At 42.1% G+C, this 13184-nt stretch overlaps 1 protein-coding gene across 1 annotated transcript; it reads right to left on the bottom strand.

Annotated features, from left to right (window-relative positions):
• Positions 1-10808: 10808 nt before the first annotated feature.
• LOC141618267 (CDGSH iron-sulfur domain-containing protein NEET) lies at positions 10809-11650 on the bottom strand. Its single transcript, XM_074435369.1, has 2 exons — positions 11344-11650; positions 10809-11135 (listed from the first exon to the last, which is right to left on the bottom strand). The coding sequence occupies exons 1-2, from the start codon at positions 11541-11543 to the stop codon at positions 11033-11035; spliced, it is 303 nt and encodes a 100-aa protein (XP_074291470.1). The 5' UTR covers positions 11544-11650; the 3' UTR covers positions 10809-11032.
• Between the last annotated feature and the right edge of the window lie 1534 nt (positions 11651-13184).

Here is a 13184-nt window from a genome sequence, read left to right as displayed (position 1 = left end):
ATGATGCGAAAGGAGATGCCATGGGTGATATGACAAAGATCTGACTGAGTTTTATGATGACATTCGAGGTAAGCAGGCGTTGGATCCTAAGATAGTGGAGTGGAGAGCTGGAGTAGAGAAAGGGACAGTGTCCCGATTTTCTATTCATACAGATGGTAGTTTAAGGTTTGATGGTAGGTGGTGTGTTCCTAATGATGAGGAGTTGAAAAAGACAATCATGACAGAGGCGCATTGTACACCATACTCAGTACATCCGGGTGGTGACAAGCTATACAAGGATTTGAATAAAACGTTTTGGTGGCACAGGATGAAGAAAGAGACAGCTGAGTTTGTGTCCCGTTGTTTGACATGCCAGAGAGTTAAAGGGGAACAGCGACGACCACAAGGTAAGATTCAGTCTTTAGAGGTACCTGAGTGGAAGTGGGAATCCATTTCCATGGATTTTATTGTGGGTTTGCCAAAGAGTCAACAAGGTAACAACATGATTTGGGTAATAGTGGATCGACTGACCAAGTCAGCTCACTTTGTTCCAATGAAAGATACATGGACTAAGGCACAATTGGCTATGGCCTATCGAAAGAACGTGCTTAAGTTACATGGAGTCCCTAAGGACATAGTGTCTGACAGAGATGCGAGATTTATATCGAGGTTTTGGAAAGAGTTGCAGGAATCGTTGGGAACAACTTTGAAGATGAGTACAGCATTTCATCCTGCGACAGACGGGCAGACTGAGAGAACAATCAAGACTCTTGAGGATATGTTGCGAGCTTGTGTGATGGATTTTGGTGGTAGCTGGGAACAGAGGTTGGACTTGATAGAATTTTCTTATAATAACAGCTATCACACTAGTATTGGTATGGCACCGTTTGAGGCTTTGTATGGGAGGAGATGTAGGAGTCCAATCTGTTGGGACGATAGTCTTTGAGGCAAAGTGGTTTTAGGACCAGAGATGGTGCATGAGATGGTGGAACAGATTAAGATGATCAAGGAACGGATGAGAGCAGCTCAGGATAGGCAAAAGAGTTATGCAGATCTACATCGCCGAGACATAGAGTTTCAAGTTGGGGACAAGGTTCTTTTGAAAGTGTCTCCTATGCGTGGGGTTATGAGATTTGGGAAGAAAGGCAAGCTAAGTCAGAAGTTTATAGGGCTTTATGAAATCTTAGAGCGAGTTGGGGAAGTTGCATATCGTCTGGCTTTACCAGCTGCATTAGAGAGAGTGCATAATGTGTTTCATGTATCGCAGCTGCGGAAGTATGTGAGTGACCCGTCACATGTGTTAGAGGCAGAGAGCTTAGAGCTAGATGAGTCCTTATCATATCTTGAGGTGCCTAAGCAGATTCTTGACCGAAAGGTTAGAAAGACTAGGAGTGGTGAGACAGTTTTGCTTAAGATCCTTTGGTCTAACCACGAGACCGAGGAAGCTACATGGGAGCCAGAGGAAGCTATGAAAGAGCGTTACCCTTTCCTTTTTGAGGTATGTATGGTTACGGGGACGTAACCTTGTTTCTTTTAGGGGGTAGGAGATGATCGCGAGCGCTTTTAAGAGTTTTTATACCCCTTTTTGTATGTTGCGTCGGTATGTTTGTCGGGATGAGTTGGGTTAGTAACATATTTTATGTTGAATTTTGTTTCGATTGTTGAGTCGGGAGTGTTATGGGAGTACCTTTGTTTAGTAGTGGTTTGAACTTCGTGGACGAAGTTCTTTTTAAGGAGGGAAGACTGTAATACTCCGTATTTATGAGTCTTTGGGTACTCTATCGAGTAGGCCTTACTCGTCGAGTAAGGGTAAGTTGCGTTTTAGAAAAGTTTCGACTGTTGGGTACTCGATCGAGTAGGCAGGGCACTCGATCGAGTAGGGGTACTCGATCGAGTACCTTGGGTACTCGATCGAGTAGCCAGGTTTCTGGGGAGTTTTCTCGGGTTTTGTTAATTATGCGATTAAGATATATAACCTTCCGTCATTGTTTCTAAATCACTTTTGCAAAACCTAATTTACTGTTTAAGAGAGAAAGCAAGCAAGTTCACCATCTTAATCGCATTGTTAGCAATTCCCGGAGTTTGGGAGGTCGGTTCTCATCGTTGGTTATACCGTTGAGTTCCTTGCGTCGAGGTAAGATCTATGTACCCTTTTTATTGTCTTTCCTTTAATTTGGTTAAACCCTAATATAGGGATTTGGGGGTTTTTGAGTAGTATGTGATTTGGTAGCATTTATATGTTGTATGATAGGAGGAGGGTTCATAGAGGAAGCTTTTTGATACAAAGCCAGATAGAGACCGTCGACACTTGTGCTTTCCGGGTAGGATTTCCTACTCGCATTAGTCCCATAATGGGAAGTTTGTTGATGTGTTGAGATTGATTGTTTGATATAGTAATTGTATTGTGACGGTTGTGATTGTGATTGTGATTGTTGTCTATGGTTCTCGAGGCGTGTCCTCGGCTGAGTGGGTCACTTGCGGGAGTGGCTTCACGCCCTAGTTTCGCCTCGCCATGGAACCCGCCACGAAGGGATGTGCACATTAATGGACAGGGTTATCGCTCACTATGTGGAGCGGGGATTTGGTGGGTACGGCTGCGGTCCCCCACCGGGCAGTGGTGGGTCTAGTGGACGGTCGATGATTGAGATGATTGGAATTGGTTGGTTGTGTGTATGTGATGATTAGCTTAAGTCATGTCTGCTTTATTTTATTGTTGACATATATATTGAGTTGTGTGATTAGTACTGACCCCGGTTGTTGTTTTGTAAACCTGCGGTGATCCATTCGGGGATGGTGAGCAAATATTGAGCATGTATGAGATGAGTACTGGGATAGCTGGGATTGCCACGACATGATGATAGGAGTCTTCCGCTGTAGCTTATTAGTTTATTTACATTTCAGTTAGAACAGTCAGTTTGAGAACATGTATTACACTGTTGGTTTGGTTTTGAGAATTGTAACTCTTCACTAAGTATTTATATTTAAACGTTGTTTCTTCATTGTTTATTTGATTATCATTGCCTCGGGTAACCGAGATGGTAATATCTTCATACCTGAGTGGTCCTGGTAAGGCACTTGGAGTATGGGGGTGTTACAATACCCACTTGCAACCAATAATGTTTTGGGCTTGGGAGCGAGGAACAAGGGTCCAGGTTTCGTTACGGAGAAGAGCTTGATTTTCATCAATCATGGCATTGCGCCATCGAGGATCAACTAAGGCTTGTTTAGTTGTAGTGGGGGTGACATGAGAGCTGGGTATGATGGCAGTTTTAGCATATTTCGGGTTCGGTTTTACAATGTTGTTACAAAGGCGGGTTGTAGGCCGAGAGGTGAAAGGAGGTGGAGGTGGGGGTGGAGGGGGAGGAGGAGAGGGCGAGGATGTTGTAGAAGGATTAGGGGTGGGGATACGGGTTGCGGTGGTGGGTGTAGGATCAGAGGGAGTTGATGGCGGGGTGAGGGAGGAAGAGCTGGAGGGAGGCACGGGTGGGGAGCCAGGTTGCGGGTTAGGGGAGGGAGGTCGATTGGGGGTAGGAGGGTGAGTGGCAGCAGGGGTGTGAGGAATAGGGAAGGATGGGTCTAGTAGAGGGAGAGCTAATTCGCACCATTCATCAGTAGAAGGAAGGGATGAAGGTTTGGTTTTAGCAAGGTCAGTGTATGGAAATATATGCTCAATGAAGCGGACATGTCGGGAGGTATATAGTTTTTGGTTGACGGGTTCATAGCAAAGATATACACTTTGAGTATTTGAGTAACCAACAAAAACACAAGGAGCGGATTTGGGATCGAGTTTGTGAGTGGTATATGGTTTGAGCCATGGATAGCAAAGGCAACCAAATGGTCTTAATTTTTTGTAGTTTGGGTCTTGATTAAAGATTATTTGATAGGGTGTTTTATTTTGAAGAGTGGTTGTTGGCAGACGGTTAATTAAATATGTAGCCGTCGCAAATGCATAAGGCCATAATTGATTGGGCATTTGAGCATGGGTGAGAAGCGCGAGACCAGTTTCAACAATGTGGCGATGACGTCTTTCGGCAAAATCATTGTGCTCGGGTGTGTGTGGTGGGGATGTGAGGTGGGTAATACCGGCATCAAGGAGCCGAGGGTTGAGCTTTTATTCACCTCCATTATCGGAATAAAATTGTTTAATAGGTTTTTGAAAATAATTTTCAATAATATTTTTGAAACGAGTAAAGGTAATTAATGTGTCAGATTTGTGTTTAATTGGATATAGCCAAAAATAATGAGAATAATAATCGAGGAAAATCACGTAGTATTTGTAGGAGTCGATTGAGGGGACCGGTGATGTCCACACGTCTAAAAAGACTAAATCAAAGGGGGCAGCGGAATTTAAAGTGGATGTCGCAAATGGTAATTTGTGGCTTTTATTAACTAAGCATGAGTTACAATGCAAATAATTGGAAATACGAAAATTGTAAATGGAATTTAAATACGAAGAGTAGCATTGGAAGGGTATCCCAGACGAGCATGCCACAGGCTGCCGGGAGACAAACGAAGACTAGTGAAGGCACTCGGTTTGGAGGTGGGTGGTTGCCATTGATAAACGCCATCTTGAAACGGTCCTTGGATGATAATTTCACCCGTCAAGCGATCCTTAAAACAATATGAATTGGGTGAGAAACAAGCGATGGCATTATTATCAACACAAAATTGTGAGACGGATAAAAGATTTTGAGAAATCGATGGTACTACAAGCACATTGTTAAAGAAAATTGAACGAGAGGTAGAAAGAGTAGAAAATGAACCATGGTGCGTAATCGGAAGAGCGGACCCGTCTCCTATAACGAGGTCACCAAAAAATGGAATAAGACAACAAATAATTGGGACAGAGGAGTATATATTATTTGACGCTTTCCAACCGAGCAAATTGAGCATTAAACTTATCATCGATGTAGTTAATCAAATTTAATTATGCTAAAGAAATGCGTGATTACATAGCTATGGCATAATTATCCCTTGACCTAAATCCTAATGACTTAATAATGTGGGATTGCCCTTACACCAAGTCACCGCCAACAAGTAAGATCGATCGAGTACGTGTAGACATACATGCAGACCACTCTTAATTCATAACCAGTTTTGAGGTTATGTCGTATTTAAATTACAAGACTTTAAGTTGACTAACACGGAATAATTATTATGGGTCGGTGGCCGGTTTAATTAAGCTTTCATTAATTTATTCACTAGTAATCTAGTATGCACATGCCGCTCCCTTAATGCCATTAAACTCACTTTAAGTCTTCTCTATAACTCTTACACCTAAATACTCTTAACATCGTACATTAGAAAAACCTAAGCTATACCCCATCATAACTTCCGGAGTAATGGTTCCTAGAAATAATTTTGTACGGTATTAGAATCCAGAGCCGGGAAACATTGTCGTTTGTATGTCAGTATGTGTTATTCACATGGTATTTGTATATATGTTCGCCCGTATTCGTATTACGTTAGACAAGGTACTAAGGTAGAGTGTCATCACTTTCCTAATCACACAATATGTCTATGTTCGATATATAGACTCCTAATCCTCTTATTATATGGTTATTCACAAATTCTCATTGAAGACATGACATATCCGTCACAAGCTGAAGACGGATACCATTTTACCTCACAATGTACCCACTTTTTCTCTCTCTGCAATACTATTCATGTGGTCCCCTTTCTCCACTAACCCATTTTGTTACCATTTTATCTCACAAAATATCCGTCACAAATGGTAACCCGTCACAAGCAAGACCAATTGATGGTTATTTGAGCCAAATATGACTATGGTAGCGAGTGTTTCCCCTAACTTTTAAAAAATGATACTCCCTCCTATTCTAAATAACTCTCCCTATTTCCTTTTTCGTCTATTCACAATACTCTCCCTATTTCTTTATTTGGCAAACTTTTATACTTATTTTAATCACCTCACCCCACAACAATACCCCACCAAACTCATACTTTATGTTATTTTAATCACCTTACCCCCACAACAATACTTATTTTAATCACCTTACCCCACAACAATACTTATTTTAATCACACAATATCTTCCATCTCTCCAATCTCCTACCCCACTACAATATTTTACCATATAATACTCTGTCAAAGAGTATATTTGTGTAATTGGTTTGTGTTGACTTCTCATTAATCGATAAACGGTATTTATACATAACAAGGGCCGGTTTACATAGCTTAATAAGCCGCCCTAATACCCCCTCAAATCGGAGCATGAAGGTCAAGAATGCCCAGTTTGGAAAGGAGAAAAGAAAAAGAAGACGAAGCTAAAGCCTTAGTAAAAATATCACTAACCGATTTTGCGTCGAAACATGGATAGGAGTAATTAAGCCGTCAATAATGGCATCACGAATAAAATGGCAAATCAATCTCAATATGCTTGGTCCGTTCATGGAAGACCGGGTTCGAGAAAGTTGAATTGCGAATCATCGTCGGAATAAATGGGAATAGGACACTTTAGCTCAAAACCGAGACTCTTGAATGTGCCTCGAATCCACTTAACTTCGCACAGAGAGTAGCCATGGCACGATACTCGCCGGCGGAGGAAAGAGAGACCATGTGTTGTTGCTTGGTCTTCCACGAAATGGGCGAGTGTCCAAGAAAGACAACCCACCCGAGATCGACTTACGGGTAGTCAAACAACCACCCCAATCCGAGTCACACCACCCAGATAAGTCGAGCTTGCTATCGGCCCGTAACAAAATACCTTGACCCGGACACCCTTTTTAGATAACGAACAACGCGCAAAGTGCGACCTCTAAATGCTCTTTACGAGGAGCACTCAAAAACGTGATGAACATGAACAGAGTAGGAAAGATCCTAAGGCGAGTAACAAAAGATACACCAATCGCCCAACAAGACGACGATAGGACTCGACGTCGTCCAAGAGCTCCCCCTTAGCATTCCCGAGCGTGTGATTTTGCTCAAGGGGAGTAGGAGCGGGTTTAGCGCCTAACAATCCAGTCTCAGAAATAATATCAAGAGCGTATTTCCGTTGATTTAAGAAAAGACCTTCGGAACTACGCGCCACCTCAATGCCAAGAAAATACTTCAAGGGACCCAAGTCCTTCATATGAAAACATTTCCCAAGATAATTCTTAAATGTCGAGATAGCAAGGGAGTTATTACCCGAAATCACAAGGTCATCCACATAGACCAAAACATGCATACAAGTTGCATCACGGGTATAACTAAAAAGAGAATAATCAGAATACGATTGTGTGAAACCATATTTGCGCAAAGCAGCGGCCAATTTGGCAAACCAACAACGCGGAGCTTGTTTAAGCCCATAAAGAGATTTTTTAAGGCGACATACCTTACCCTCACGCCCGCCCAAAACCCGGGGCGACTTCATGTAGACCTCTTCATCAAGATCACCGTGTAAAAAGGCATTATGAACATCCATTTGATAGAGTTCCCAATTTTTAATAGTCTAGCCGAATCGCCAAAAGAGAGCGAACCGTAACCATTTTAATAACTGGAGCGAAAGTTTCACCATAATCAATACCTTCGACCTGATGATTACCAAAGATAACTAAACGAGCCTTATGTCATTCAACAGTACCGTCGGATTTATATTTAATTTTGTAAACCCAACGGCAACCAAGAGCCTTCTTACCAGACGGAAGGTCCGAAATTTCCCAAGTAGCATTATTCTCAAGGGCCGTAATCTCATCTTTCATAGCTTGGCACCAATCCTGCTAGCAAGAGCAAAAAAGTTAGGGGCTCAACACCCGATGTAATAGCTGCAATAAAATTCCGGTGGCGCGAAGAAAAATTTTGACAAGACAAATAATTAGCTAGAGCATAAGGTGTACCCGAGGAGCGAGGAGAGTCGGGAGAGGAGCGGAATCGAGGACGTATCTCAAAGTGGTACCAACAATATAACCGTAAAGCCGAGAGGACGGAAACTTGGCCCGCTTACCCTGCCCCATATCATGTCCAGTTCAAGAAGAGACGAAGTAACAGAGGGAGCAAACAGAGCGGATCGATCGTGCCCACAAGGGGAGAAGCCGAATCAGGCTCATCGAGGGAGAGGCCGAATCGGCCCAAAGAGAGGGAGTCGTATCCGAACCCGAATCGAGGAACCCATATCATCGGTAAGCGGAAGAAAGGTCGAGCTCGGGGGGTCGAATCGGCCCAAAGGTGGAGTAGTTGTATCATCCTAAAATAAGGAAAATTGTGTTCATAAAAATGCACATCACGGCTCACAAAAATTTCCCGAGTAGCCAAATCAAGAACCTTCCACCCTTTTTTATTTTGAGGATAGCCAATAAACACACACTTCCGGCTTCGTTTAGCAAATTTATCGCCCTTAGTATGTAAATTATGAGCGAAACATAAACAGCCAAAAATCCGAATATGGGTATAAGTTGGAGCGGAACCAAATAAAAGCTCATAGGGAGTCTTATTTTACAACAAGGGAGTAGGAGTACGATTGATCAAATATGCCGCAGTTAAAATACATTCCCCCCAAAAAGTAATTGGTAAATGAGCCTGAAACATTAAGGCCCGAGCAACATTCAAGATGTGACGGTGTTTCCTCTCAACCCGCCCATTCTGCTGAGGAGTACCAACGCATGAGGTACGAAATAAAATTCCATGTTGCCGAAAAAAACTGGCCATATTAAAGAATTCCGTCCCATTATCTGATTGTACTTGCTTTACTACGGCTGAGAATTGCGTTTTGACCATAGCAAAGAATTGTAAAAACATATCGGTAACCTCCTTTTTATCGAGGAGTAAATAAACCCAAACAGTTCGAGAATAATCATCCACAATGGTTAAAAAATACTTTGCGCCACAGGAAGACGGAGATCGATATGGACCCCATAAATCACAATGTATTAATTCAAAAAATGTCGAGGCCTTATTATTATTCGAATCAAAACTATGACGACTATGTTTTGCTTCATGGCAAACATCACAAACAGTATTGGAATTGAAAGGTAAATTACCAACACAAGGCAATAATTGTACTACTTTATTTGAAGGGTGACCAAGCCGTCGATGCCACAAATCAAAAGAATCAACGCTAACCCGATGTATTGTTGGTTTAACCACCGCACGGAGCAGATACAGTCCATCTCGTTGCTCACCGACTCCAATCCTCGTCCTCAAAAAACGGTGCTGAATATGACAAGAAGTGTTAGTAAAACTGATAACACAATCCGTTGCAGCTACCAGTTGAGAGACTGATAAAAGATTACAAGCAAGAGAAGGAATATATAAAACATCTCGTAAAACTAGAAATTCATTTAATCGAACGGTGCCGGCTAAATTAGCCGAGACACTTTGACCATTGGGAAGCGTAACCGGGAATGACGGAATGGGATGTGGATCGGCTAACCACGTATCATCGCCGGTTACGTGATGAGAAGCACCCGTGTCAATGATCCAATGAGGAGACATACCACTAAGACGATCCCGAGAGGAGGACCGACCACCCGCGAGCCACCAAGAAAATTCACGCGGCCGAGGAAGTACGCGAGGCATATCGCTCACGCCCGGCCTTAACTTCTTCAACAAAATGGGGGCGGTCTCCCACCATTCCGGAAATTTTTGAGTCTTTATGTAACAATTATTTACTTCATGTCCTGGTGCGGTACAAAACGAGCACTTCAATTTCAATTTTTCTTGTCGCTTTCACGTCACGTAGCGCGCGCCAATCGGGGGCACTGACGAGGCGGCCGTGGGCAGAGGGGCCTCGTACGGTGAATGCCATAACCTCTGGGATTTACTCGCTGAACGACCGGACCCACGAGGAGTCGTTCCTCCTGTAATACCGCGTGATAGGCGCGGCTAAGAGTCGGAAGCGGGTCAAGAGCAAGTTGGTGATTTCGAATAGTCCCATAGAGGGATTTGTCTAATCCCATAAGAAATTGATGGAGCCGCTCCGTATCTTGTCTAGCAAGAGCGGCTTTAGTGACACCACAATCGCAACCAACAGGTGTTGTTGCACGAGAAAGGCGGTTCTGCGTTAGCCGAGAGCATCCCACAAGGTTTTTAAATTTCCATAATATGTTGTGACGGTCATACCTTTAGATTGACGACATTCATGTAATCGTGTTTTTAAATCATGAATTTTCGCCCCATCGACAACAGAGTATTGATCGGCTAATTCCGACCATAAAACCCGAGCATCTTCGATATCAAACACTTGTCCAAAATTGACGGATCAATGGAATTAAGAATCCACCGAACTACGATGACAAATGGGACAACTTCCCATTGCCCGAGCATAAAATCATTCGTTGGTTTGGCAATTGACCCATCACAAAAACCGAACTTGAGCCTTGATTTCAAAGATCGACGCATTGAACGACTCCATTCTTCGTAATTGTCGCTACGGAGTTTGATATGGGTAATGGATTGGCCGGGTCCTTCCTGATTATGAAGGGAGAACGGGGATAAGGGATCGATTTTTTGTTTGGAATTGTTAGAGTCTTCCGTTCCTATTGTCATTGTCGAGAAGAGGAAGACGGTTTAGGGTGAGAGGTGGAGGTTCGATCAGGCGGCAGAGAATACACGAGGGTAGGGTTTCCCTGACACTGATACCATGTCAAAGAGTATATTTGTGTAATTGGTTTGTGTTGACTTCTCATTAATCGATAAACGGTATTTATACATAACAAGGGCCGGGTTTACATAGCTTAATAAGCCGGCCCTAATATACTCCCTTACCTTAATTCCCGTGCCCTCCATGAAAGAGGAGGGTTATTAAGAATAGGAGGGAGTATATAGTTGCGAGGTTGCCAGAACCGACTAATTGATTTAAGAGGGCCTATATGTTTAAGTGGTTTACAACAGAGTGAAAAATACAAATTGAAGAGGATGATAATTAATTAGCATCACATGTAGTTCAGCAGCTTGTAGTACATAGAGCTAGAAAAAAGCATTATTTCTAAACACACATGAAGTAACTACAGATAAATGAGAAAAATATTGGATTTATTCTGAAGTGAAAGAGGTAAATAACAGTCTCTATAAGCACAATAACTTGGTGGTAATTCAGCACCAAAATGGAGTAATTATATTACTGCTTCTTCAACAACAAAGGTCCAACGTTGTCGCCGGTAGCTTTGTTATGCTTCATGTGGCTTCCATCACACAGTGGAAATGTCCCTGATCTCCAGCACCTGCACTTACATATACCATTAATTCACGCAAATTATAGAATAAGACGTTTTTTACATTCATTGTTGCATACATCTACATTATATAAAAGGACCGTCTCACCTGAATACACTTCATTTGATCGTATTTTAAAGTAAAAGAACAACGAGTTGTTAAACAAGAGCGAATTAAAATAATACTGAGGGTACAAGAGAAGAAGAAGAAAAGAACCTGCAGTAAGCAGTGATGTTCTTAGAAAGTTCAGTAACAACAACAGAATCAACAACTTTATCCTCAGTTTTCCTAATTTCAGGGTTAATAGTCTCTGCCTTCACCACAACCATCCTTCTATTATTCTGAACCGACCCGAATGACGGCTTGTTACCCCATACACCATTAATGCTACCCACAATACTAATAGTACAAGCCATTGTTTCCACCAAATAATACTGAACTCAAGTTTATTTTGGTCAGTTTCAGAAGAGTTCTGTTTTTTGAGAAATGGTTAGGTGGAAATATATGAAGCGGATGACAAGTATTTGAACGTGTGGTTACCACACTTATCTGGACTGATTTTCTGTGTAACATCTTGTGGTTGAGTTTTTGCCACTTTTTTCCGAGGCTAAGGTTGATTTTGTTTTGTTTTTCAGGTTGAATGAAATAAATGTGCGTATTATAGACGGGAATATCTCCTCTATAGCTATAGACATGTCAAATATCCACCCATTAAGTAAAACGGGCCAAATGTCACCACCTTAACGCCAAATGTCACCAGTACCATTTCCATGTGATAAACTACATGTTGTAGCTTAGAAAATAACATTGATGACATTTGACGTTAATGTGGTGACAGTTGACCCGTTTTGCTTAAAGTGGGTGGATATTTGGCTTATCTATAGCTATAGACGGATATGCGCCGTCTATAATGAGAATTTGTGAGGTTACAAAGTCATAGCCACAAATTTTTGACATTAAATTTGAGTCACGAGGCTTTATAATAAAGACTTTATTCATTTCCCATGCCATCGCTGCTAGATTTCAAGACGGGTTTAGATTTTACATAACAAATTCAACCTCGTAAAACCGATCCTAATAAATTCAAACTAATACTCCCTTTGTCCCGATCATTTGTTGTCATTTTTCATTTTGAGGTGTTTTAATCATTTGTTGTCCTTTCTATTTTAAGAATGAATTTGATGAGTAATTTGATCATTTTCATTCAATTTGTTCCACTTGTCATTCAGTTATTGGCCTTTTCCTCATTCATTGGTTTCTGTGCCAAAACGAAAGAACAACAATTGATCGGGACGAAGGGAGTATCAAATTACACGCCAGATATTAATGACCTGAGTTGGGTTCCAAAACTGATTCACCGTGAATATAAGCATGATTGAGCTAAACTTAACATATCCAAAAGAAACTTATCGCTGAGATAGCAAGCTTATACAAACAGGAGGAGCAGTATTGGAGGCAACGGTCGCGTGCTCTCTGGCTCAAGGATGGTGACCGAAATACAAAATTTTTTCATTCACGAGCCGGGGAAAGGAAACGAAAGAATTTTATTGGGAAACTTGTTGATGATTCAGGCCGTGTGAGAGAGGGGGAGCATGAGGTCGCGGTGGTGGCTAATGAGTATTTTCGGGGTTTGTTTACCTCGGCTGAACCTGCTAATTTCGAGCATGTTTTGGATGGGATAGAGGGAAGAGTCACGGAGGAGATGAACCGTGGCCTGCGGGCGGAGTATAGCGAGGCAGAGATTATAGAAGCTCTGAATCAGATGCACCCTTTGAAGGCTCCAGGACCAGACGGTATGAATGGGCTCTTTTACCAATCTTATTGGCAGATAATTGGACCGGAGGTGATGAGTACTGTTCTTAATATTCTCCGCGGAAATATGTCCCCTGCTAGCATTAATAAAACCAATATTGTTCTAATTCCTAAGAAGAAGGCGCCGGACAAAATTCGCGATTTCAGGCCCATTAGTCTCTGTAATGTGGCCTATAAGCTGGTCTCGAAAGTGTTAGCAAACCGTCTGAAAGTTTTTCTTGGAGACATTATTTCGGAGAATCAAA

The sequence above is a fragment of the Silene latifolia genome, chromosome X, assembly GCF_048544455.1.
Source record: "Silene latifolia isolate original U9 population chromosome X, ASM4854445v1, whole genome shotgun sequence".
NCBI classification, from domain to species: domain Eukaryota; kingdom Viridiplantae; phylum Streptophyta; class Magnoliopsida; order Caryophyllales; family Caryophyllaceae; genus Silene; species Silene latifolia.
This window is presented reverse-complemented; position numbering and strand designations above follow the sequence as displayed.

Excerpts from the sequence above, each read along its gene's own strand:
- LOC141618267 (XM_074435369.1), bottom strand. The coding sequence starts at position 11,543 with ATGGCTTGTACTATTAGTATTGTGGGTAGCATTAATGGTGTATGGGGT. Across the intron at positions 11,136-11,343 it reads AACATCACTGCTTACTGCAG|GTGCTGGAGATCAGGGACAT; the intron begins GTTCTTTTCTTC and ends ATGTAAGTGCAG.